This window comes from Danio aesculapii, chromosome 23, assembly GCF_903798145.1.
Source record: "Danio aesculapii chromosome 23, fDanAes4.1, whole genome shotgun sequence".
In the NCBI taxonomy this organism is placed as follows: domain Eukaryota; kingdom Metazoa; phylum Chordata; class Actinopteri; order Cypriniformes; family Danionidae; genus Danio; species Danio aesculapii.
Window position 1 is genome coordinate 37,086,482 of NC_079457.1, and position 27,864 is coordinate 37,114,345.

Genomic DNA, 27,864 nt, shown 5'->3' on the forward strand with positions numbered 1-27,864 from the left:
AAGATATTTGAAACCTGAAATCATCTTCACTTGTATTTCATATGCTTTGTATATAAATTAATTGTTGTACATTTAGTAATTTGCAGACACCAAAATATGACATCTCCTCTTCGTCCCATTGTGCATTGTAATTGAGAGTACACATTAAGGGCATTAAAAGAAATTTTGATCACAAATTATTTCTAAAACCAACCTACATTAGGTTTCAGAGATGTTATTGTGGATTGCAAAATGTGAAATTGTATTAACTATATTAATTAATTAACTACATTTCAAAAAATTTTCCTAAAAGGTAGTTATGAAGAAATCAGGTTATAATTTTCAGTTAAATAGTACTACTTCTGTATTAAATTTGTATGTATTTATAAGTTTATGCTTGCTTTTTCATGTTTTTGTTTTGTTAATTTAATACTTTTGCAAGCCTAAAGCTATTTATCAGTTAATGTGTGTCTTTTGGTGTGTTCATGTTTTCAGTTGCTACTGTATTTGTTTGAACTTTTGTGCAATAATAGTAAATGATATTTCTATCATGTATGACATTCTGTGGTTTTGTTCAGATTTCCTGCAAGCACGCAGAGACATTGCTTTGTTGGCTTCATTAACATAATACTCCTATGTGTGAGACATCATGCTGATAATCTGGCTGATTTTACATATTAGTCTTTAAAAAAAATGACTGTAAAGAATTGGTATTTTTGTGTAAATGTTTAAAAAAAAGTCCACCACATAAATGAATCTGTTTCATTTTAAATCAGTCATAATTTTATTTATTATATATACATTTACCGGCCATTTTATTAGGTAGACCCCGTTAACGTGAATTTCTAATCATCCAATCACATGGCAGCAACTCAATGCATTTAGGCATGTAGACAAGGTCAAGACGATCTGCTGCAGTTCAAACTGAGCAACAGAATGGGGAAGAAAGGTGATTTAAGTGACTGAACGTGGCATGGTTGTTAATGCCAGACGGGCTGATCTGAGTATTTCTGAAACTGCTGATCCACTAGGATTTTCACACACAACCATCTCTAGGGTTTACAGAGAATGGTCTGAAAAAGAGGAAATATCCAGTGAGCGGCAGTTTTGGCAGCAAATGCCTTGTTGATGCCAGAGGTCAGAGGAGAATGGCCAGACTGGTTTGAGCTGATAGAAAGGCAACAATAACTCAAAAAACCACTCGTTACAACCGAGGTATGCAGAAGAACATCTCTGAATAAATAACACGTCCAACCTTGAGGCAGATGGGCTACAGCAGCAAAAGACCACACTGGGTGCCACTCCTGTCAGCTAAGAACAGGAAACTGAGGCTATAATTTGCACAGGCTCACCAAAATTAGACAATAGAAGATTGGAAAAACGTTGCCTGGTCTGATGGGTCTCATTTTCTGCTGCGAAATTCGGATGGTAGAGTCAAAATTTGGCATCAACAACATAAAAGCATGGATCGATCCTGCCTTGTATCAATGGTTCAGGCTGGTGTTAGTGGTGCAATGGTGTGTGGGATATTTTCTTGGCATGACTATGAGTTCACTGTACTCAAATGGCCTCCACAGTCACCAGATCTCAATCCAATATCGCATCACAGATGTAGCCGGATGCAGCCAACAAATCAGCAGCAACTGGGTGTTGCTATCATGTCAATATGGACCAAAATCTCAGAGGAATATTTCCAGTACCTTGTTGAATCTATGCCACGATGGATTAAGCCAGGTCTAAAGGCAAAAGGAGATCCAACCTGGTACTAGTAAGGTGTACCTAACAAAGTGATTCTAAATATAAATATATATACATAGTTTTTATTTTTACATCTCTTTATTTAGCACATTATATTTTTTTAAATTAGCTTATTTCCTGTTTCCTTTTTAAAATAATAATAAAATATATTTTAAAAAAAAAACAATTAACAAAGCTTCCAATACTTTCCAAAATTATTATTATTAAAATAAATTAATAAATGACTTTACACAAACATAACTAAATGTTTTCAATTCCCTATATGTCATTAAAAAACATTGAGTTATTTTTCAGTTTCAAAAAGCAAACTGCTTTAATTCTTGTAGCTATTAAAGTTCGAAAAGTTAAGAGTCTAGGAGTCAGATTAAGCTTCTTTTAATGCTGCAAAGATTAATCGCGATTAATCACATCCAAAATAAAAGTAATTTCTTTGCATAATATATGTGTGTGCGCTGTGCATATTTATTTTGTATATATAAAATATAGGGTGACACAATGGCTCAGTGGTTAGCACTGTCTCCTCACAGCATTGGTTCGAGTCCCAGCTGGGTCAGTTGGCATTTCTGCATGGAGTTTGCATGTTCTCCCCATGTTGGCGTGGGTTTCCTCTGGGTGCTCAGGTTTCCCCCACAGTCCAAACACATGCGCTATAGGTGAACTGAATAAACTAAATTGGCTGTAGTGTATGTGTGTGAACGAGAGCATATGTATGCTTCCCACTACTGGGTTGCACCTGGAAGAGCATCTGCTGTGTAAAACATATGCTGGATAACTTGGTGGTTCATTCTGCTGTGGCGACCCCTGATGAATAAAGGGACTAAGCTGAAGGAAAATAAATGAATGAATGAATATAAAATATATGATAGAAATTATATTTACATTTCAATATCTATGTGACAAAAACGTTTTGTTTGTATGTGTTTTGGACACACATATACAAAATAAATATATATGAAGAAAAGACATATTATGTTAAAACAAACTTTTATTTTGTACGTGATTAATCACAATTAATCTTTGCACAGTTTCTTTATAAAAAGAAAAAAATAAAATATAAAATTTTAATTGTTAATTATTAGTGTCAGAAGATCAAAAACAAAATATATAAAATGTTTTTATAATGTTTTTAAAAAATTTAATTCAATAAATCTAGAATAGAAAATAAATTAGAAAGTGGTAGTTTTAGAGGACCAGAGAAGTAAATATACCTGTTTATATTGGTTAGCATAACAGTATTGACATACACAATTCTTATTTTTAGAACATATGTTGTTCACTCACAAAGACAAACATTTGTGCAAATATTTTACACTCTTGCTGTGACTTTTCCCTGAGCCTTACACATTATGAATGGTTATCAGAATTAACACAACTTGCATTCATGTGGCAGGAAATTTAGTTTCTTTAACTTCTAAAGACAATCAAATGAAACATGAGCAACATATAAGGGAATAACGAGGGAATAACATAGGGAATAAAATCTTATGCACAAACGAGCTGTTACCTCCCTGCTGTGTCAATATTCTTAAGGTTGGACTTCCTTGTGAGCTTTGAAAGTGAAATGACAGCGGAATTATGACGCATTGACATCCTTCCTGTGACGTCTGCAATGACACGTGTATTCAAGATGGCGGCGGCGATGGTGAGTACCGATGCTAAAGTCTCTTCTGTTTCCCCATCTGATCAAACGTTTCATTCCTCGTGATAAGGGATCATTTAATGTAACGCACGCTGTGCTAGTGAATGTGCTAAATGCAGTAATTTGTTATTTCCTCATAGTAGATGCCGATTTAAAAACAGCCGGTTAAGCCTGAATACTTAGCAGGCAGCTAATTACCGAGTGTTTGCTAAGGCATATTGCACGGATCCAATAAGAAACTAAACAATATGAACCTGACAGGTCTCTTAACTTTAAAATAAGCGGTTGTGTTTGATGGTAAACAGCATCACATGACGAAGAATGAATCTGCTCTGTTTGTCAGGCTAATGCGTTTTGTTGCTTTAGCATTCAGTGCCCCTCGCAATCAAAGCAATTGTGAGTTGTGATGTGATCAAATTAATAAAGTGATTAAATCACAGTTTTTGCCTCGATTTTCTTCGTAATTTATTAATACGCGTTGCTTTTGCCGGTAGACAGTGTTTGTAATTGTGTTTATTGGTACTTGTGGACAGTTGAATTCAGTTACGACTTATTATAAAGAATATGCATGGTGTCTATGTCAGTTTGTAAGAAATAAGGGGTCTTTATTGCGAAATGACCTCGACTGGTTGATCAGGACCCCTACACGAAACTGCACGTTATCTCCCCTGTTGCTCTGGAACTGATAAAGTAAATAAACCAGTGTTACAAATTTATTTGGGGATAGTTAAGTTCACCCAAAAATACAAATAAAAATTTGCCACCCTCAACTGGTTCCGAACCTTTATGGGTTTCTTTAGTCTATTAAACACCAAAAATATATTTTGAAGAAAGCTGAATCCCAGTAACCATTGACAGCAATGGTAGGAAAAACAAATGCGGTGAAAGTGTTCAACAAATGCAAGAAACTCAAACAGGTTTGCAACAAGTAAAGGCTGAAAAAATAATGACGTTATTTTCAGTTTTGAGTGAACTGTCCCTTTAATTGTTCGATTTTTCTATACGATTTTAATTTCTTAAATAATTCTTTGGTAACACTTTACTTAACAGGGTGATAATAACACTGTCATTAAACCTTGTCATTCATGTGAATGAGATTTTATACATGCTTATAACAACTGTCATTAAGTTTAATTCACTCAGTTATGACATTTTTAATGCAAAGATTGTTTGTTATGACAGCTTGACAACCAAATACAACATTACCTGTTTTTGTCTTCGTCTTGACAACTTGGCATTGCCAAGACAACAAAACTCGTCATAAATCTGTCATAAACATGATTGTCATGAAGCCATTATAAATGTCATGAATTTCATAACAGCATCATCAATATATAGTTTTTTTTTTTACCTCAACTGCAGTGGTACAAGCTGAATTTGTCATTAAATATTGATGGTGATACTGTTCAAAATTATTTGACAGAGTAATGTCGCTATTATTGAGAGCTTTTAATGACAAATTTAGTTTATTTCTCTGAAAACGAGATCAGAATAATATTTATGACACTAATAAATGGCCTCAAGACATTCATGTTTATGACAGATTTATTACAAGTCACATTGTCTTGGTAATGTGAAGTTCATAACAAAGATGAAGACTGGATGAGATGAACTTGTTTGTCAAGTTGTCATAACAAGTAATGACATTTATGCCATTGTCAAATGCCATTATGCCAAATGTCATAACTGAGCAAATGGGACTTAATAACAGTTGTCAAAAAGCTAGCATAAAATCTCATTCACAGTCTTGACATCCATCATGATTAGAAAGCTTTCATATTATGAACACCCCTTCAAGTAAAGTGTAAATTTTTTTAGTTTATTTCCCTATTTGTTGTAACGTAGTGCTCCAGTGAAATGACAGAATACCATTTGGTGACATACAGTTTAAGTCAGAATTATTAGCCCCCCTTTGATTTTTTTATTTTTTAGTTATTATTTTTTATATATATATATATATATATATATATTTCCCAATGGATGTTTAACAGCAAGGAAATTTGACAGTATGTCTGATAATATTTTTTCTTCTGGAAACGTCTTGTTTTGTTTTAGCTAGAATAAAAGCAGTTTTCAATTTTTTAAAAACCATTTTAAGGTCAAAATTATTAGCCCCTTTAAGCTATATATTTTTTTTTTTGATAGTCTACAGAACAAACCATCATTATGCAATTAATTGCTTAATTACCCTAATAAGCCTAGTTAACCTAATTATTTACTGTCATCATGGCAAAGATAAAATACATCAGTTATTAAAAATGAGTTATTAAAACTATTTTGTTTAGAAATGTGTTGAAAATATCTTCTCTCCATTAAACAGAAATTGGGGGGAAAAAATAAACGGGGGTAATAATTCTGACTTCAACTGTAGGACCTAGTCAGTCTCCTCAGAGCAATAGTTCAACCAGAATGTGAGAATTTTCTGATAATTTACACATCCTGAGGTCATCCAAGATTTATGTGAATCTAGATGTCATGTTTTAACTCATTTTCACAGAATGAAGAAAAACGTATGGGTGGGAGTAAAAAAAGATAAATGGTTCCATTGCAATTCTATCTCTAGCGATTCTGAATCGATTCTGTTTTCAAATTAGATTGACTGTGCAGGCCTGCACTGGCTCAAATTAGAAACAGCAAAATAATGATACTGAAAGGTGCATGGATGAAATGAAGAATTTTTAAAGATGTCAAGTTGTGATCTGCAGTGTTTACATCCCATCATATGGCTTACATGGAAGATCAAAAAGGTGATATAAAAAATAAAAAGTACACAGTGTAAACCCCCCCAAAAATGAGCAGCATCAAGTCCAATCAGTGTAAATGTATCATTTGTCAGCTACTTGCATAATAATCTGCTAAAATAAAGTGAAAACTGCTGAGGCACTACTGTTAAATCAGTTAGACACACTATTAGTGAAATAGATTTGTTCCTTTTATCTTCAAAACAGAAAGTTGCATTGTAAATGACATAATTGGGCTTTGGTCTGGAATGTTAAAGTGACATGTGAGTGCAGGACAGGGGGGGGTGGGAGTGAGAGGCTTGCAGATATCTTTTGATCGCCTCTCATATCGTTTGTGTGTGTGAGCATCTGTTGTTTTTGCCATCTTCAAGACGTTGGTTTTCCTCTCTGCTGTTTCTTTTATATCTAAATCAATGACCCTGTTCAGTGTATGCTGACAGTATGCACTTACTGTTCTGATAACCTAACATATGCTTGAATTAATGTCTACTTTGAATTTGAACTTCTTGCTATTCTGACAAATTCGTTCTTTGTCCAAATTTTCTGTGCTCCATGTGGAACCTTGTGTACACATAAAAACTTCAATCATTGTTCAGTGCTTAACAGTTAGGATTTTATTCGTGTGTGAGACTGTCAGTGTGCTGTTGTGTGATAATATATTTGGTTAACTACAGGAATGTTTCTGTGTTTGTGTTTTCTGCCTTTACAGGAGATGTGGGCACTGTTATTGGTGTCCACGCTGCCTTATGTAGCACCCTTTTATGTACCAGGGGTTGCGCCCATGAATTTCCACCAGAACAGCCCTGTTGAAATAAAGGTGAGGCCTCAGAGTCTTTGTTTTTCAAATTTGTTTTGCAAATTTGCCTATTTCACTCCAACACTTAATTACACCCAGACACATTATTGGTTCATTGCTATGTGCAGGTTTTATACTTTGGTCCTATGTGGACCCATTTACTTATGTATTGACCACTTGTTATTGACCACAGACACCTCTTGCTTTGACAGACTTTGAGACAATTAGAATGTTTACTTCAATTTATTGAAGAAAACAAAATACTTCATAGAAATAACCTATTTTATCCATTTACACAGTGATCATTAATGTAGCAACGCAAATATACAATATGTGCAAGAATGGTGGTGATCCATCTATACTCATTAAAGTGATCAATTTATTATAAAAATATATAAAAAAGCATAGTATATTTAAAATGTCAATGGAAAGCTTGCACAGGTTCATTCCCTTCTGTTTAAAGTTTCTACAACTGTATCTAAAAAAATTTTCTGTGTCAAACAAGAATCTGATTTTCCAAGGACTTTCATTTTTGGGATCTGTGGAATTAACCGCGTTTTAACAACCTTTTATTGAATGATTCAATCAAAATGGCTGATTTATTTGTAGTACGTTTACACTGCAGTGATGAAGCCATAAATGGAAATTTTCCCTTGCAATTAAAAAAAAAATTGTTTTTTGTTGTGATTTCTGGGATTGTTTAGCAATGTTTTAGCCCTAGTATGATGCGTCTCTGCTTTTAATTGTAATGTGAATTAAACCCACACTTTGTTGATCTACATTAGCAGACACTCAAGCAACAAAAACACTACCACATACTCCATTGTTGTGTGTTTGTTCTCTCTTGCCCTAAATCTACACCGCCCTAAACATGTACTATGCACGTGAATAGGGATGCAACGATTATAGATTTTGGTTGTACAGTTATAGTCTGAGGAATAATCACGATTTCACAGTTATCACAATTATTATGTATTCATCAATTTCAAAACACTACTTGTTTAGAAAATCACATGAAAACTTATATTTTCAAATGTTATTTATTGCTGCTCAGTAACTAAATGATACCGCACAAAATAAAAAAACAAACAATAGCCCATTTCTCTTCAGACTTAAAAATAAGTGAAAAAGTCAGTGAAAAAGAGTCAGTGAGGGGCAGAGTTTAAAAGGGAGACAGCTCTGGGGAAAAAGCTGTTCCTCAGTCTGCTGGTTTTTGTCCGGGGGAGCCTGAAGCGCCTGCCGGAAGACAGGAGAGAAAACATTCTGTGAGCAGGATGAGAGGTGTCCTTAAGAATACTGCGTGCTCGGCGCAGACAGTGTTTCTTTTGGATATCCTCTATGGCTAGCAGTATAGTCCCTGTGATGCGTTGGGCAGTTTTCACCACCCGCTGCAGTGCCTTACGCTCAGCAACAGAGCAGCTTCCATACCAGACCGTGACGCAGTTCGTCAGGATGCTTTCTATTGTGCAGCGGTAGAAGTTCACCAAGACAGCTGATGAAAGCTGGTTCTTCTTTAGTTGCCTCAAGAAGAATAGGCGCTGGTGAGCCTTCTTGACCAGGCTGGAGGTGTTGGTGATCCAGGAAAGGTCCTTTGAGATGTGGGTCCCCAGGAACTTGAAGGATGAGACCGGCTCAACGGCCATCCCATTAATGTGGATGGGATCATGTGAGCCTGTTCGTCCCTTTCTGAAGTCCACAATGAGCTCCTTGGTCTTGTTGGTGTTAAGGAGCAGATTATTGTTGGTGCACCAGGTGGCCAGATGCTGTATCTCCTCCCTGTAGGCAGTCTCATCATTATTGCTGATTAGACCAATCACTGTGGTGTCATCTGCAAATTTGATGATGGTGTTGGATCTGTTTACAGGCCTACAGTCGATGGTAAAAAGGGAGTAGAGGAAGGGGCTCAGCACGCAGCCCTGTGGTACACCAGTGTTGAGTGTGATAGTGGTGGAACAGATGTGGCCTGATCTAACATTCTGAGGTCTGTTAGTCAGAAAGTCCATAACCCAGTTGCAGAGAGACGTGTCGATATCCAGGTCTCTGAGTTTGATCAGTAACTTAGAGGGTATGACAGTGTTGAATGCTGAGCTGAAGTCAACAAACAGCATTCGTGCATAAGTGTTTTTATTGTCCAGGTGTGTGAGTACAGAGTGCAGTGCTATGGAGACGGCATCTTCTGTGCTCCTGTTGCCACGGTAGGCAAACTGATGTGGGTCCAGTGTGGATGGCAGAGAGTCTTTCAGATGTGCCAGGACCAACTGCTCGAAGCACTTCATGATGATGGGTGTGAGTGCTACAGGGCGGTAGTCATTCAGGCATGTTGGGCTGGAGTGTTTGGGCACTGGCACAATAGAGGTGGTTTTAAAGCATGTTGGCACAGTTGCTAGGTTAAGTGACATTAGCTAAGTATTTCCCTTTTAAAGAGAACAAATTTAGTCAAAGGCTGTTGAATCTCTGTCTGAAAGGCACTTTTGATAAACTATACTACAAAATAGTTTTCTTTCTCTTTGGATTAAAAATGTGTATATAAAGTATGAAGCCGACCGGTCAGTTCTTGTCATGTGCCTCACAGTGCGCTCGCAGCACTTTTAATTACAGAATAAATAAAATGCACGTTGCTGCCAATATGTCTGCGCAAACCACGTGCCTTCATTGGCAATAGCGAACTTGTACGTACAAAAGACAGAATACGTGAACAGCCCTAAGTTTATAGCCTCATCCATAGTTAAAATCAGTCTTTAATCCTGCGTGCATGGGTATTTGCCTTGGTGTATAAGCTGGGAACTTTAAACAAGCACACAGTTGGCATAACTTAGTTTAGTTGCAACAGTTTTGTTCTGTGCAGAAACACAGTGTTGGGAAGCCTTAACGATTAACCGTGACGAAATAAAGTGCAGTTAATAGTGAAACCGGTTAATCATTGCATCCCTACATGTGAATGACCACATCATTTTTAAAGATTCTAATTTCTGGGTTTTTACATGGACACGACAAAATTTTCAAAAACTTCCATTTTGTTACCTGTTTTCAGTTCCAAAAACACTTGTTGTATAAAGCAAACACATACATTTTTTTCCAAAACATAATCTGGGAAATGGCCACTTAAAATTGGATTTATAAACAATTAACTGAATCATCTGCACTCTTGATTACATCAAAAACCGATTCAATCTGCAACAAAATTACGCAAAGTTGCCCTCTAACAAAGCGACACCCATATCGCACAAATCATGTGCACGTTTGGATTTTAGTAAGCTGTCAGAATGCAGTTTATGGTGTTTATATGCGAGTCAGAGTTATACGAAATTCTAGCTTTGTTGATCAGGTTTTGCTGTACAATGACAAAGGAAACCAGGTTAATGTGTTATTATGACTACGCACATTGTCAGCGCATTAACCATAAAACTTTTAAGAATGCAGTCAATTATTATCTTTCCACAAGTACCAAAATGATCTTCAAACAGGTTTCTAAATTTGTGCTGTGGTATTTATAGTGTTTACCTATATTTAATTGCCAGGCTGTGAAATTGACCAGTTCCAGAACCCAGCTGCCCTACGAGTACTATTCGCTTCCCTTCTGTAAGCCTGAAAATGTTGTCTACAAGGCAGAAAACCTTGGTAAGTTGTTTCATTGCAGTCATATATCTGAAGTGTTTTGAAATATCTACATAAAGACAGTAAGTATTTGTTGATGTAGTACTGAAGAGTTTAATAAAAATAATAATAATGATGATATGTGTCCAGGTGAGGTGTTGCGAGGAGATCGGATCGTAAACACACTGTACACTGTTTTTATGAATCTGGACAAGAAGTGTGAGGTGTTGTGTAAAAAACCTGAAAGTCCCATCAAACTCTCAGTGGAGGAGAGCAAACTGCTAGCAGAGCGCATCCAGGAAGAGTACTACATCCACCTGTGAGTTCTTCATCAAATAGTAAAACCTGTCTTTCAATACATCCAGTATAGTGCATTAGTTCGTACTATTTTGTGAACAATGATTGATGAAATAAATAAAATTAAAAATAAATAAAACAAAATTGTATTTGTCTAATGTAAATCAAAGCTACATATTAGCTGATTATTTATGTATGGATGTTTCCCAGTGAGGGACATCCGCTGCGTAAAACTGCGTTCATTCAGCTGTGGTGACCCCAGATTAATAAATGGACTGAGCTGTAAAGAAAATGAATGAATGAATAAATAAATATAAATTGAAACTAAATAGATTGTTGCGTGTTTTGCAATATAAAACCTACGTAATAGATTTTAACATGTATTGTTTTTTACCATGCATATGTAGACATTAATATAAGACACAACATTAGGTCATGAAAATTTACTTAAGTGTTTTTAAAAATCATGGGATTTTAGTAGTTTAAATGTGTATGAACCCTGACTTTTTAATCGACTGTATTATGAACTTATTTGGAATTTTCATTTTATATTTTTTAGAAATAGGTATATTCTATACAAAATATGAAGCTGAACAGTCAGTTCTTGTGATGTTACTCGCTGTGCGCTCGCACCAATCTTTCAACTAGGTGCACCTGGAAAGCATGAGTGTGTCATGCCACGTGCGCACCGCATGCACGTCATTTCCAATATGTGTGCAAAAAAAGAAATGACAAACTTGCGTGTGCAAAAAATGTGTGAATTGCCCTTAGTTAAAAGTCTCAGCCACAGTTAATCCAGTGTGCGTGTGTATTAGCCCCTGTGTACAAGCTCAGAACTTTAAACTAGCGCACAGTTGGCGTAACTTTTAGTTGCAGCAGTTTTGTTCCGTGCAGAAACGTGGTGTTGAGAAGCCTTTACGATTAGTTAACCATGACGAATTAAAGTGTTGTTAATAGTGGGATCGGTTAATCGTTGCATCCCAAATGAATACAAATCTCAACATCATATGTGTAGTTTTGATTTATAGTTTGTATCATGCTTTGATTAACAAGTTATACATATGCACAGCATTGCAGATAATCTCCCTGTGGCCACACGACTGGAGCTCTACCCAAACAAAGAGGAGGCAATAGATGAAGAACAGAAGAAGGACTCGTTGAAGGATATTCAGTTTGAGCATGGCTACCGGCTCGGCTTCACTGAAAACAACAAGGTTAGCATCGATTTATGCCAGTCTAGAGAAGTAGACATTGAACAGCTAGCTTTCTGTATGCTCTCAACCTCTTATAGTCGATTATTTGTTTAAAAGTATTGATTCGATAGCCTAAAACTGTGCCTTTTCATCTAGAATGGAAACATGGATATTTACATTAGATGTCGTCTACCCTGTTGTTGCCTATTGGAAGGAATGCGTCAGTAGAGCCACCATTTTCATATAGGGTAGCACTCCATTGAAATGAATGCAAGACCAAGGTGCAGTGGAGGACTGTGGCCACCCAGAGCCAGAAAAATACACACATATGCATGTATCCATGATCGGGAGTTTTCCCGGTGGTCATTATGCAAATATTTTTTTAAATTACGAAAATTATAATTTTTCATCACTTTTCTGTATTGATGGATAAGTGACCGCATGGACATTCCTGCCAAAGAACGAGTGTTTGTGTGCATGGAACTGTACTATCCGCCCTCCCTGTTAAATTTGATCTAATCCGTGTCTTGAAACACACCCCTTATCCTGCTTTCACTTCTTATTCTAACAGAGGGAGTGATTCGTTTGTGAATGAATCTCCGTTATGAACGACTCGTTCACTTAGCCAACAATAATACAAGTTTCTGGCACCGCGGCATCTCGTTGTCATATTTCATTTACATTCTTAGCTTATTTTATTCCACAAAACTAGCATAAGCTTAGTATTAAGTGCAAGTTGGTGCTACTTTGTCTTATGGGGAATGCAGTAAGAGACTGTATTAATCATCAATAACGCTACTTGTTTAGCACAAAAGTTCATAACATACAAAAACGTAAAAAACGAAATCTTACCTATGAAATGTTCTGCCTTTGTGCTTTGTTTTTTTGTTTGCTCGTTACTACACACGTACACAGCGTTAAAGTCCAGCATCTTAACGTTGACACACTGTCTTGACTAGTGCAGCTGAATGACATTTGTCCTGGGAGCACTGTACAAATGTGGCGGGGCTATTGACGTAGGCTCGGGGTCCGTATGTGATATCTAGTGTATATATCTATGGTATGAAAATATGTGGCTTCAATACATAATGTAGTATTTGATGTTATTGTTTGTATTGCATGATTGGTAGACACTTGCTAATTGTGCAATCTTTGCAGTTCTATTTGCACAACCATCTGTCATTCATCCTGTACTTCCACAAAGAAAAGTTGGAGGACGCTGAGGAACACAATTACAGAGTTGTACGTTTCGAGGTTATGCCGAAAAGCGTTAAAATAGAGGGTAAGTCACTAGAAATGCTGTGAAATTTAAAATGAAAACAAAAGATGGAAAAATCTCTATAGGTTAACAAGAATTCTGTTATCTGTTCAGTTGTAACATTTTTTAACCTTCTGCTGCTCAGACCTGAAGTGAAGCCACTTTTATATTTTTTGATGTATATTTTTCATAAATGCACTTCTATTTTTTATTTATTTTTCTGCATTTAATTATTTTTGTGTTTATGAATAGAATTGATTACATTTTGCTTTAAATAAATTACTTTTTTTTAAATTCTCTAATTACAGTAAACTATTTTCCTCATACAAAATATTTTTCAATTTGTCAAAAAATGTGTTTATATATTGTTCCTGCAATACAGTATTTACCAGTTCATTTTTTTTTTCAACATAATAATGTTTATGTGAAATTTAGCCTGGGAATTATGGATGTTATTAACTTTTCTGTTTCATTATTATTATTTTAAGTTGAAACCATGGCAAAATACAATTTCCTGTATTTTTGATCATAAAAATGCAGCCTGGAATAATGATTCAATTCATTTTGTATGTTTGTTTTAATACATTATATAATGAAATGATTAGTTAAGCTCAGTGTAAGTCGAAACTCTTAAATTGATTACATTTTTAATTGCAATTTTAATTTATAGCACAGTTCATTAATTTTGGAATTGTTAAGCAATTGATTTACTCAGTTTTTAAAACTAAAGTCAGGTAATTGCGTTTTACAGTGTACTTTTTTATATTTATCATTTTGAGTATATTTAAATATATATTAAACCTTATGACACTGTTAATTTTTTATTTTTACTTACTATCATCTTACTTCTTCTGTCATGTGTTGTAGATATAAAAGCAGATGAGCGAGGCACATGCACATTACCCGAAACAGTTGCCCCTGTTCCTCAGGAGATCGACCCATCCAAAGAAAACAACATTCTCTTCACATACTCCGTGCATTGGCAGGTGAGACACAACTTCTCCTCCATCAAGACATCCACTTGGGCCTCATTTTCCTGCTTGGTTTCATTAACGCGCCTCTCTTCTTTTTTGCAGGAGAGTGAAGTGAAATGGGCGTCTCGTTGGGACACGTACCTCACCATGAGTGACGTGCAGATCCATTGGTTCTCTATCATCAATTCTGTAGTCGTGGTGTTCTTCCTGTCAGGTACTAATGATTATTTTCATGTACTGTATTTTCTGGAAAATATCAATAATTATCAAGTTTTAGCAAGTTATTCAGTGCTGAAAAATTCTTAATAATCTGAAATATAAAAAAATGTTAATGTTATCTATACTTTGAGACTAAAATTTAGTGTTTTGAATGAAAATCTGTCAAAACTTGTGCCTCAGCTTATATTGAAGGCAATCCACTGGCTACTAATGTCAAACAAATCTTAATCAGTAAAGCTGATCACAATTATTCGCAATATCTACTTATTTTTTCCAAAAATCAAACTGTTTGGGTTTTTTTTGGCTAAAGTCACCTGGCTAAAAAATAAATATCTATTGCTTTAAATATAAGTCAACACTCGTTTGATCATGGCAAGCAAACAATTTTTTGACTTGATATCTGATGTATTATTCTGAATGATAGTTTTGCAGTTTAAAACATTCGTTCTGCATTTTTATGACATAATTTTTAAAAGTTATTTGATGTAAAATATACATCTTGTTACAAATAAACATAATGTTTTCTATGGTCCTATTTGGAGGCTGATCGTTTCTTGCGAAGGATTTTTTTGCCATTTTAAGTTGCAGGTGGTGGTAGTTAATTTAAAAAAAAAAATTTTATAGCCATCTAAGTCATTGAATATGTTTTTCTCACCACCACCAATGTAAAAATTGTCTGCTGTCATGACGATTGAGCCAAAAGTGGATGCCGATGCATTTGAATCTAGCGTGAGTTTGATCAGGCTTAGAGCTAAAAAGAAATCTCCTGGAAGGTGGGCCATATTTGAGAACCTCATGTTGTTATGTCATGTTATGTTATGTTATCATATGGATCATCTGAGACGCATAGTTTCGGGTTCATAAGATTTCAAACTCAGAAATCTACTTTTAAATATTATTTTCATCTGAAAGGATTTTTAATCCCAGAGGAACTGTTAGGATTTTTTTTAAATTACAGATTCCCCTTGAGAAACAGTTGCTGCCCTATTAAGGCTTATGTACACAAAATCACAATCATAAACTTGTTATTTAGATGCATACATGGAAACAAGTCTCATGTTTATAATGTTTATATTTAATCCTATTTTGGGGTTATCGGCAGCCTAACATTAACATTTTAGTTTAACAGTAACATTTTGACCAACTGTGACGTAGTCAGTTGTGACTATTTATGCATAAAATGCAGTACATACTGGCGTTACTGGTGGAAGCAGTTTTATTTTGCAAAAGTGTATTGGCATCTAAGCAGATGTTTGTGTACAGGCATTCTGAGTATGATCATCATCAGGACCCTGAGGAAGGACATTGCCAACTACAACAGAGAAGATGACATTGTAAGATGCTGCATTCTGATTGGTTGTTCACCTTCTCCTACTTATCCCTTTATGTTATGTTATCTCAGTACTTTCTCTGTCTGGCTAATAGGAGGACACAATGGAGGAGTCTGGATGGAAGAACGTTCATGGCGATGTGTTCCGCCCACCTCAGTATCCCATGATACTTAGTTCCCTGTTGGGCTCTGGCATCCAGATGTTCTCCATGGTTCTTATTGTTATCTGTGAGTATTGTTTATTTAAAGGGCCTCGAAACCCCCCTGTCTCAGCACGGTGTTTTCGCACCTCTAGTTTGAAAAAAGTCAGGAAAGTGGGTGTGTCCAGCACTGTTTAGTTGGGAGTGTTGAGGAAGGGAAAGAGGGAAGGTGCATAAAAATTTGCATTAAAATGGGAGTTTCCATTTGGGCACGTGCTGATTTTCACAGAGGCAAAACAAACACACAGACGCAGAGGAGAAAGACAGTGACTGTGTTTACATGGACATAAGTAATCAAATTATTTGCCAAATTATTAAATGGTGGACTTTAACTACAGTTTGGCACTTTCATTCAGGAACATTTCATGCATGCCCCTCGTGATAATCGAGTTATTGCATTGAGGAACTGCTAAGTATAGTTTTAATGGAATGTTTGATACCGCACAGCGAATGGGAGAAAAAACCCTCCGCATTTCTCTGTAACTTAGATCCACTCTGTAGGTAGTGTCAGAAAGCTGTGTGTGTATAGACTATCCTGTCACAAAATATGGTGAAAATCCCACATACTGGTAATAGTTTGATTGTGGTGTTTACATGTTTACACTCTGAGAGCAGCATTTACAGCGGCTCTTTCAGCCCATAATATTGTATTTATATTAACGTACTGTAAACTTTAGTAACTTAGAAATCATTTTGACTTAGATATGTCTTTAAAAACTGAAAGAGTACTGCTGATGATACAAACTAACTTTGCCATCTGAATGAAAAAACAAAGACCACTGATTGCTTACTTACCAAATCTGTAGAGACCGGACAATCAATACCAACTGGAGCTGTGTCATTTTTAAAAGGAGATGAGCAGCTTCAAAAATTCGTTTTAAACCGGAAGAACGAATTTGCTCGAAATAACGCAAAAACAACCAATTTTCACTTTTTTTTTGCGAAATAAATGTGTCCTAATAGTATTTTTAGCAGCATGGGACACATATATGACTGTCAACAACTCAAAAAATGTGGTGTTGGTGTTTCGTGACCCTTTAATTTTTTTTTATTGTTTTTTTTTTTATTTTATTTTATTAAACACAAAACTTGTCTGCTTTGGCCATTCAGATAACATGTTTTGGGGGCCTGAAAACAAACCTTTTGAAAACAGATTTCAAATTGTGAGTTTTTTTTATAAGAATACTTTTAGTGTCTTCATGTAAACAACAAATGTGATTGGTGTACCCCACGGATTTAAGATTTAAAAGGAAAAATATTGGTTGTTAGGAGGGCCAAACTCAAAAAAAAAAAAAAGTGAAGCCTATATGAATGAGTAATTGACTCAAAAAACTAGGTCTAAAATGGATTCAATCATAATTATGACACTGTTTCTCTTGGGTCCACAAATATGCTTTGGGTTTGTTTGGAATTTTTTTCATAGTTTTTTTTTTTTTTTACCAAGTGAGTGATATAATCGACGATGTCAGCTCATACGTCATCAAAACAATAACAGTGTTATCAAAGACAATACATTTCACACACTTCTGCCTGTCATTTATGAAGTGCTAAATATCGCTTGCTTGAGTGTCTGTTTATTGGAATATTTTGTTCTTTAACTTTTCAACATGCTGAACATACGGTTTGTTTTGCAGTTGTGGCGATGCTAGGAATGTTGTCACCATCCAGCCGCGGAGCTCTGATGACGACAGCCTGCTTCCTCTTCATGTTCATGGGGTAAACGATCAAAACATCATGTGCTGAATTAGATTTAGGATTTTCAAGCATTTCATTTCTTCACACTCAATCCAATCATATGGTCCTACAGTTTGTTTGGAGGATATTTTGCCGGAAGACTCTACCGCACTCTTAAAGGCCACAGATGGAAGAAAGGGGCTTTCTGCGTGAGGATTGTTCCATTTCAATTTATTGCATTTAGGCTGAAAGGATAATGATTTGAAAGTGTTAAGACATTGTGTATGTTTGTCCTTATAGACAGCAACACTTTACCCAGCTGTCGTCTTTGGCATCTGTTTCGTTTTGAACTGTTTCATCTGGGGAGAGCACTCTTCTGGCGCAGTAGGTGTCCATTCACATGTTTATGTTGTATTTTTAAGGAATCATTTGGCTGTATTTGTTACAGTTTTATTTAATTGCTTCTTTGTCCACTCGAATATCACATTTGTTAACTCGGGAAACTGAAACTGAAGCTTGAATTGACAAAATCACTTGCTTTGTTTGCAAAATGGTCCAACATTCAAAAACATTACAAACATGATTATATTGTAAACGAACACCACAAACCTGCAGTGAAATTAATAATTTTTTTCTCTTAGTCTTTACACAATGGACAACCTACCAGTCCTACCAGTCCATAATAAACATGGAAATGTTAGTCGCATCCAAATCCATACATGAAAAGTATTGCAAAATATATATGAGCAATATCACATGAGTAGTAGTGCGATATGGCTGTAAATCCACACTGGTGGGAGGTGTGCATTAGTGTCCTTAGTGTCCCACCAGTGATGATATACAGCCATATCGCATTGCTACAAATGTGATATTGTATTTATAGAGCAGTTCGACAGCATAATCATGTATATAAAAAAGAAATTCAAACATAGAGTCTAAAAACCCTTTTGCATGAACAACTACTTTCTTCCACCATTCCTTCACATCTGCAGCTGACGTCAGAACAGCAGAAACCATTGCTACTTCACAAAAATGACTATGGAGCTAATATTTGAATGATTCTCTAGCGTAATGTCTAAAGTGATGACAAAATGGGTGATTTTGCTGACACTAAGATTATAAGGCTGAACGACATGAAATGCCATCAGTCTAGAGACATTTCCCAGTATTACTCTGTTGCAATCGGGATATCACAATATTTAACCCTGAAAAAATCAAAGCAAAGCAAACACTATACCAGAAACACTACCAGAGTATGGTATAAATACAACGCTACAGCATACAAAAGAAAGAGATCGACTTAGAAAGTCACTTACCTGCTTTATAATGTTTTGATCAGCTGTAGTTTGAAATTGTGCAGTTTTTCTCCTCCAAGGGTTTATTATGCAGTCTCTGTCGCTATCTTGTTGCGGAACGTCAACTGTCTTTGCTCTGCTTAATGACAGACTGATGGATGCCGATGCGCTGTATCTCTAAAATTGCAAATATTTAAAATAGATACTAAATAAATAGATAAACAACTACATTCTCGCCTAAAAAAAAAGCCTCAAAAGTACATTATGTTGTCCAACAGCAGCAATATTTGTCAAACTTTTTGTTTAGTGAGTTTATTGATCTGCTGTCACTTTATGTGGGCGGAGTAATACACAAGGGTGAGAAGGCTGTATGAGTGCTGTTATTGCAGAATATCACACGGCTATCATCCAATCAGATTTGAGAACCAGACAGAACTGTTATGTGTATATGTATACAGTTGAAGTCAGAATTATTAACCCCCCTGAATTATTAGCCTCCTGTTTTGTTTTTCCCCCAATTTCTGTTTAACGGAGAGAAGATTTTTTTTCAACACATTTCTCAACATAACAGTTTTAATAGCTCATTTCTAATAACTGATTTATTTTATCTTTGCCATGATGACAGTAAATAATATTTCACTAGATTATTTTCAAGACACTTCTATACAGCTTAAAGTGACATTTAAAGGCTTAACTAGGTTATTTAGGTTAACTAGGCAGGTTAGGGTAATTAGGCAAGTTTTTGTATAGTGATGGTTTGTTCTGTAGACTATCAAAAAATATAGCTTAAAGGGGCTAATAATTTTGACCTTAAATGTTTTTTTTTTTTTTTTTTTTTTAATTAAAAACTGCTTTCATTCTAGCCAAAATAAAACAAATAAGACTTTTCCTAGAAGAAAAAATATTATCAGACATACTGTGAAAATGTCCTTTCTCTGTTAAACATCATTTGGGATACATTTAAAAATGAAAAAATAAATAAATAAAAATCAAAGGGGGGCTAATAATTCTGACTTCAACTGTATATAAATGAGGACTGATTGCTTATTGAAGAGCTGTGCAAACGAGGTGTATTAGGTATTCATAATAATGCAAGTACTTTCTATCAGCTATAAATAAATGTTTTACTTTTGCAGTGGTTCACAACCTTTTATACCATGTCCCTCTAAATCAAACAATGTTTCCCTGGCCTCCCTGCAATTTTTAAATGAACCCATCATTTGTGGTGGGTTGGTAACTTACTCAGACAAAAGACAATTAATTGTCTTTACTGAATACACTGCCAACAATTTGAATCATCTTGTTTTTTTTTGTTTTTTTCTTTTTGTTTTATTTATTTGGTCCCTCTCCTGAGCGATCGGTATTAGATTTGAGCAAATAGAAATGTGACCTTGTTGATTGTAACTATAGCAACATTGGAAACCATAATGCACATTGACATGTATTCTGCAATAAAATGTTTTAAATTAGCGAATTGTTATTAAACCAAATCGAATAGGCTAGTGAATGCCTAGTAATAATTCATTTTTTTATGTATTGTCACTTAAACATCCCAGTAGTCATAATGTATTAAATTATGACTAATATATATATATATATATATATATATATATATATATATATATATATATATATATATATATATATATATATATATATATATATATATATATATATATATATTAGTAACCGCTGGCAGCTCCCCAGCAATACTGTCAAAGGCCCCCTGGAGGTCTGATGACAACAGGTTAGAAACCACTGAAGTAGACGTTGTGTCCTTCTATGAGATCTGTATTAATAAAAGTCATTATAAATGTGTGAAAAAAATAAAAAGTGTTAAAGCATTTGCAAGAAAAGACTTCTGCTGTGCTAATATTATGATGAAGATCAAGTGGATTCGGGTTTCATCAAGCATGTTTCAGCAACTGGGAAAACTAAGTTGTCTAAAATAAATGGCTGCTCTTCTAAAGTACCACACAACTGATAGGTTGACAGTTGACAGTTGTGTAGTACTTAGAAGAGCAGCCATTTATTTCAGACAAGAGCTCTTCACGCTTTATCATGAAGCTTTCTATTATCCACAGTGAATGTTTTTGTACACTGATTGCCATTTCTTATTTTCCCACATCTCAGGTTCCTTTCACTACGATGCTGGCTCTGTTGTGCATGTGGTTTGGTATCTCGTTGCCTCTTGTGTATCTGGGCTACTATTTTGGTTTTCGCAAGCAGCCGTATGACAATCCAGTTCGCACCAATCAGATCCCCAGACAGGTCCCTGAGCAGCGCTGGTACATGAACAAGTTTGTTGGGTAGGTCATCTTATTATTTTGTTTGTTAGAATGTAATTGACATTTACCAATTGAACGTTCTTAATTGCATGTTTGAAGTTCTGATAGTTTTCTTTTTATGACTATCTGAGTAAAGTGGCTTCTCAAACAAGTAAAGATGTATGCCAGGTCTTTATTTTGTCATTTTGGTAGGGTTGGGTTTTGTTAAGATTTTTTTTGGTTGACTACAAAACAAACCACTGTTGTCCAATGACTTGCATAATTTACCAAACCTGTCTAGTTAATCTTATTAACCTAGTTAAGCCTTTAAAATACACTTTAAGCTGAATACTTGTATCTTGCAATATATATAGTATGTTATGCATTATTTATTATCATAGTATGCTACAAACCAGCTTCAAATATTAGCAATTAATTTGCAGAATCATAATTGACTATAATTGACATCGACACCCATCAGTATCACATTTTGACAGAATGCTTATAAGCCTGATACCTTCTAAAGCTGCAGTCACACAGGACTTTTCGCCCCATAGGCTTCCATTCATACGCATGCGAATCAAGTGTGCCGCACACCTCCTTTTGAGTGACGCTCCCGGCCGTTAGATGGCCCCCTGGGGCCTGGCTGCAGTACATGGTTTTGGTCAATAGAGGCACTGGTTATCAAGCTGATATCGGTTCAGATCTTTATTTTTGTAAAGAGTATGTTTTAGCTGGTAATTTAATGCTATAAAGACGGGACGTATCATTATGATGGACCGTTGTGAATGATTGCCTTCTCTAAGCAGACTGTCAGAGCTTCGGAAGGGGATTGAAGTACCAATGTTTGATTTTTGTGTTATTTTACCATGATAAAATGAGTTTAGCAGTAAGCTATACTTTCTGACCTACAGGATCTGACGGATCACTGTTTATTCGGTTAAATGTGGGCTTTTGTATGCTGGTGAACGTTATCATGTCAGCGAAAATAGGTGATCGTTATCTAGTAGTAATTCTCTTTATGGGTCTGAAATAATAATCAGGAAGACAAAACTAATGTTAACATATGTCAGGATCGATCTCCTGTAACGTTATTTGAACTTGGTTTAAAGGTCTCTGACATTTTGAGTTTTGGCATGTTATCAAGTTAATCTAAGGAATTTGCTTCTTTCAAAAATATTAAGTTCTAGAAACAGAATCTTGTATAACAAAAAGAACTGAAACTGTCATATATTATTTATATACATCATTTACTGCTGGCTTTTTATTTGAAAACTCGTAATAAGCATTAAAATGAATGTAAGTTCCTCTTTGCCAGATATAATTAAGCCATCAATAAACCAAATGAAAATGGAAAATGGAGGAAATGGAGAAAAAATAATAAACAATATACTAGCGATGTTGCAGCAGCTGATAGACATCAGTTGATGGATTAATACTGCAAAGTTTATTGTACAAATTGATAAGGACTATTTTATATAGTGCAGGGATCTGTAAATATCCTGTTGATATTTAGAAATATTGCTGTATTTTTTGTTAATATAAATGCACAATTTTTCTCGCATGGCTGTCCATGATGTGTAAGTTTTAGATCCCAAGATGAAGATAAATAATAGATAATTGTGCTCATAGCTTAGTCTAACTTAACTTGAGAGTATGAAAGATCACTTATTTTGCAGTCCAACATATATTGTTTTTATTAAATTATTAACACAGCTTACATCACACATTTAAAAAAGTGTAATAATATAGGATTTATTTAAAAAAACTGTAAGTGCTTGCATTTATATTAGCGAGGCTTTGTTATTGTGCAGATATGGGCGGTCAAATGAGAAGTTTGGGGGGCGTGGTTGTTTCGACATACAAGCGTTTGGTTGTAAGCTTGATTCCGCAGCTCCGCCTCTGGCTCCATAAAGCAGTCCTTCTGCTTGTGCCCAGGCTCCAATTTCAGGAGTTTTTTGCGACAGTTTGTGCCTGTCATGAGGCATTTTGCATTCAGTGCCTTCAATGGAAAAAGGTGCTGTCGCGGAATCCATATTTTTTTAGTTATTGATGCAAATGTGACAGACTGGAAACGCAAGCTTGTACGACAGGTTTCGCAGTTCGCTGCATTACAGAGTTCAAGCTTGGTGAACTCTGACCTGCAAAATCGCATCACGTGACTGTGAGACCAATCGGAAGTTCAAAACATGACCTGTCTGGACAGAAATTTAAATGATCGTAAATCATAAATGATAGCAGTTGTCAATATTAATGTTATTTGTTTTCTCCATTTAGCATCCTCATGGCAGGAATCCTGCCATTTGGCGCCATGTTCATTGAGCTCTTCTTCATTTTTAGTGTAAGTTAAACTAAATGTTTATAGCACAGGTGTCAAATCCAGTTCCTGGAGAGCCGCAGCTCTGCACAGTTTAGTTCCAATCCTGCTTCAACACACTTACCTGAACCAGCCTGTAGGACTCAATTAGGTTGATCAGGTGTGTTTAATTAGGATTAAAGCTAAACTCTGCAGAGCTGCGGCCCCTAGGAACTGAGTTTGTGGTTTTTGGATAATAACTGCATACTCTATCTAAAATTGTACACACATTATGCTTTACATTGAGGTCTGCTCATTTATAGGCTATCTGGGAAAACCAGTTTTATTACCTGTTTGGATTCCTCTTCCTCGTCTTCATTATTCTTGTGGTTTCCTGCTCTCAAATCAGCATTGTGATGGTGTACTTTCAGCTCTGTGCAGAGGTGGGTATATGATTACAGACAAAAGAGAACTGATCGGTTTCATATTTGTAACTGTAAATATTTGCTTAGATATGTGCGCATTATATATCGGCTAAATGTAAGCTTTTTCTTTTTCCAAGCTAGCGTTTTGCTTTGGTGATGTTTAGGGATGATTGGATTGTTGGATTTCAAATCAGTAGAGGTTTGGCCAACAATAATACAATTTTAGCAAGCTATTTTATGGATAATTAGGATTTTGTAACTGATATCTAGTCATTCATTACTAGTTACTGGTAAATGTAACATTTCTGTAACTCATTACTTACATGCTGTTCCAAGAACTTTTTGACCTTTTTTGTGTGCTTAAAGTGCTGCTTTGCATTCTTGTTGTATCGTTTGAGCGTCATAATCTTTGACACTCTGTCCGCTCATACACTCAGAAGATAAAAAGCAAATTTTAGAGCTACGATAACAAAAACAAAGGTCACTTCATTTGAATGCAAAATCATCCCTGAAATGGCGATCCAGTTCACTCGGTCTGGTAGAACTTGATCAGAAACTCGCTCACTGACAGTCGATGTTGAACAGAACAGCTGTCAATCAATGTGCCTCCTCCCCCCGCAGGACTACCGGTGGTGGTGGAGGACGTTCCTTGTGTCTGGAGGATCTGCCTTCTACGTTCTGATCTATGCCATTTTCTATTTCGTCAACAAGGTAACCTTCAGTGTGTTACAGTATACTTGTTTAATTTCATAAACAACACCTTATGTTTTTTTTTTTCGGTTGACAGACTTTAAAATGTATTATAGCCTCAAACTGGCATGAATCATAAAATAGATCATTTGCAGTGTACACAAAGTCTGCTGTTTTCTAATCTCACAATCTATACACACAGACACACACCAACTGCCATAAAATAACCAGTTTAAGCATGAATAATGAAGTGTTTGTGTATTTTTGTGGGACTTATTTACATTTTCTGTAATCTTCTGGAGCAGAGCTAAACAGACAATGTTCATCTGAATTGTCTTGTTTATATATAAAAACGCACATATTTACTTACATCTATGTTTTTTTTTTTGATTTTAAGAAGTCCAAATATATTTGATGACAATTTTAATTCATGTATGTCTCACTGGGGACCCCCTCGAAAATTAGATGGGCTATCCCATTCAAAAATCTCAATTCAGTTATAGTAAGAATTTATATATTGTGCAAGGTTATTAATTTTTTTTAGTAACCGTTTATTCAGAAATCCTGTTTTGGACCTGAAAGAAAGAGTAATAATTATTATTAACGTTAAAACATTTCTCTGAGATTCCATATGTTTTGTTATGTTACTCCAAATTAATTTAATGCATGCTTAAGTAAATGTACATGTATATTAGTGGATCACAAATCTCCCGGTTTGGTTCATGTTATGGTTTTTTAGTCACAGATCAGACCATTTTTCGGATCAGCCAAAAAGGGGATTAGAAAAATGTAATTTGCTTTCCATTTATTACAAAACAGTACAGCTAGACACTTTTGGTTTTAACAAACAAAACTCAGAAACAGGAATTTAATTAAAAATAAAATCAAGAAATAGTCAGCTGAATAAAAAAGAATTGTAAAATATTCAGTTCTGTGAAAAATTCACTGTTACTACTACTGTTGCTGATAACGCTAAATGTTTACATCTAACATAATTTGAACAATTCATATTTATTTTTAGTCTTATTTTCAATAAATGATTCGGTTATTCAACGTTTCAGTGCTAGATGGATCATTTTTGAAGAATTATTCAGTAGCATATTTTTGACGGCTGGTTGTCGCCACCTAGTGGTTAAATAATGTCATTGCTGCCTACAACTTTCATTGTTGAGCATCAAGTTAAATGGATATGACTTTAATCTTTACCAGAAGCATCAGTGGTTATTTTTAAACTATAAACTGTTCTCCCAGTACATCTGTGTTATTCGACTGTAACTTCATAACTAACTCCAAAGGCTAAAGCGAATGCAGATTTGAATGCAGCGATTGGAAAATATTAATAAACATATGCAAATCACCATCTGTTATAATTTATGTTGTGTGGGTATTGAGATCCCGATCTTTTAATGATTAATCGTGCAGCTTACACTGAATGCATCGATGCTGGACAAACAAGTAGTGACAGAAAACGCCTTTAATGAAACTCACCACATCCCATATAATTTACCCCAACTTCTTCCATTATCATTATATTTTACAGGAAAGCCTAAATGCTTTCATACATGTGATTTGTATGATGTGAGGGTTGATCTCTTTGCGATCGTTACCAATTTAGGATTAATCTACCAGTAAAAAAATATTAATCCATTGGGCCAGGTGTGCTCCAAACCATGGGTTGTGGTCCGTACGAATCATTAATCACCCCCTAATATATATATATATATATATATATATATATATATATATATATATATATATATATATATATATATATATATATATATATATATATATATATATATATATATATATATATATATATATATATAGATTTAGTCAAATGGCATCTAAACAGGAGACATTTATCTAAAATTGTACAAATATTGTTGCTTTACATTGAGGTCTGCTTATTTATAGGCTGTCTGGGAAAACCAGTTTTATTACCTGTTTTTCCAAGTGCTAATTTACTAAACCAGTGGTCGTGTGGGTTTCCCCTCCAACTTTTTTTTTTGGCACAGAAGTTACTCTTTAATGTCATTGTCATTGACTTCAAAATGCAAGACCCCAAAATACGAGAGTTGTCCAAATGTCATTTAAAACAGTTTGACGTTTTCTAGTTGCATCAAATCCAAAGTTGAGATTCATGCGACTAGTCAATTTTTAGTTTAATTATACACTTTCCTCAGTGTTTTGTCCCATTTCAACATTTACATAGTTGTCTCTTTCTTTCTCAGCTGGACATTGTGGAGTTCATCCCCTCTCTGCTGTATTTTGGCTACACGGCCCTGATGGTTTTGTCTTTCTGGCTGCTAACGGGAACGATCGGCTTCTACGCTGCTTATGTCTTCATACGGAAAATTTACGCCGCAGTCAAAATCGACTGAGATCTGTCTGTCGGTTTTTGTTTCCTTTTTTTCTGTTTTGTGAAGCAAGCACTGATGCGTGTGAATTGCTGGCGTGAGGTGCAGCAGCGCCCCCCCTTATGGACTGGAGGAATGAACAGAGATGTGTTTTGTACACTTATCAAAACCTTTCTCTCCTGCTCTCTCTGCCTCAGCAAAGATGTAGAGAAACAATATGAACGGTTCCATTTTTAATGTCTGTATATCCTTTTTGCACACACGACATGGGCCAAAGTGTGTCGATTTGACTTTTTGTTTGTTTGGGTGGGGAGATTGGATTTTTGGGCTGGGTCTCATGCTTTTGAAGACGTAGTTGCATATTATATCATTTTACAAATTAACTCCGTGTCCTTTTAATATAATGTTTGATTTCAACTTGTTCCCATGTCTTTGATTCAGAGTTCTTGTTTGCTTCCTGAGTGTGTGAGTGCGAGTGAGTGAGTGAATATGTGGTCATTATGTTGGGCTGGCATGGGCTGAAATTACTGGATGTAAAGACCTGATGAGGTAAGATTTCCTACAGTTACCATTTGCATATAGGTCATTAGACCTCAAAGACTATTAATGATGCAGTATCATTTCTCTATTCTTTTTTTTACTACACAACAATAGTAAGAATTTATAATATTACCCAAATCATTTTTCTGGTCAAATGTGTGAGATGTATGTTAGTGGATTTACTGAACTTCAAGAGCATCAACAGATTTGCGCAGTGCGCTGCAGGTAGCAGAATATTAGCTTGTGATTTATGGTACTTTTTATGGTTTATTTCGAAATGGTTCAGTAGTTTTGTTTTTGGTTCCACAAAACACAAGCTACAATATTTAGGTTCAAATT

At 35.4% G+C, this 27,864-nt stretch overlaps 1 protein-coding gene across 2 annotated transcripts; it reads left to right on the forward strand.

Moving 5' to 3' along the window:
• Positions 1–3,304: 3,304 nt before the first annotated feature.
• tm9sf4 (transmembrane 9 superfamily protein member 4) lies at positions 3,305–27,402 on the forward strand. Of its 2 annotated transcripts, none has more exons than XM_056449225.1 (18): positions 3,305–3,379; positions 6,827–6,934; positions 10,432–10,531; positions 10,658–10,826; positions 11,874–12,018; positions 13,156–13,279; positions 14,123–14,241; positions 14,332–14,443; positions 15,712–15,782; positions 15,874–16,006; positions 17,613–17,694; positions 17,786–17,861; positions 17,953–18,036; positions 21,081–21,256; positions 23,492–23,555; positions 23,834–23,953; positions 24,557–24,646; positions 26,860–27,402. In XM_056449225.1, exons 1-18 carry the CDS (start codon positions 3,347–3,349, stop codon positions 27,007–27,009), a joined length of 1,956 nt encoding a protein of 651 aa, XP_056305200.1. In that variant the 5' UTR covers positions 3,305–3,346; the 3' UTR covers positions 27,010–27,402. The 2 variants fall into 2 exon arrangements, with proteins under 2 accessions (XP_056305200.1, XP_056305202.1); XM_056449227.1 differs by having other exon boundaries at positions 3,348–3,379; positions 6,830–6,934.
• Positions 27,403–27,864: the final 462 nt, after the last annotated feature.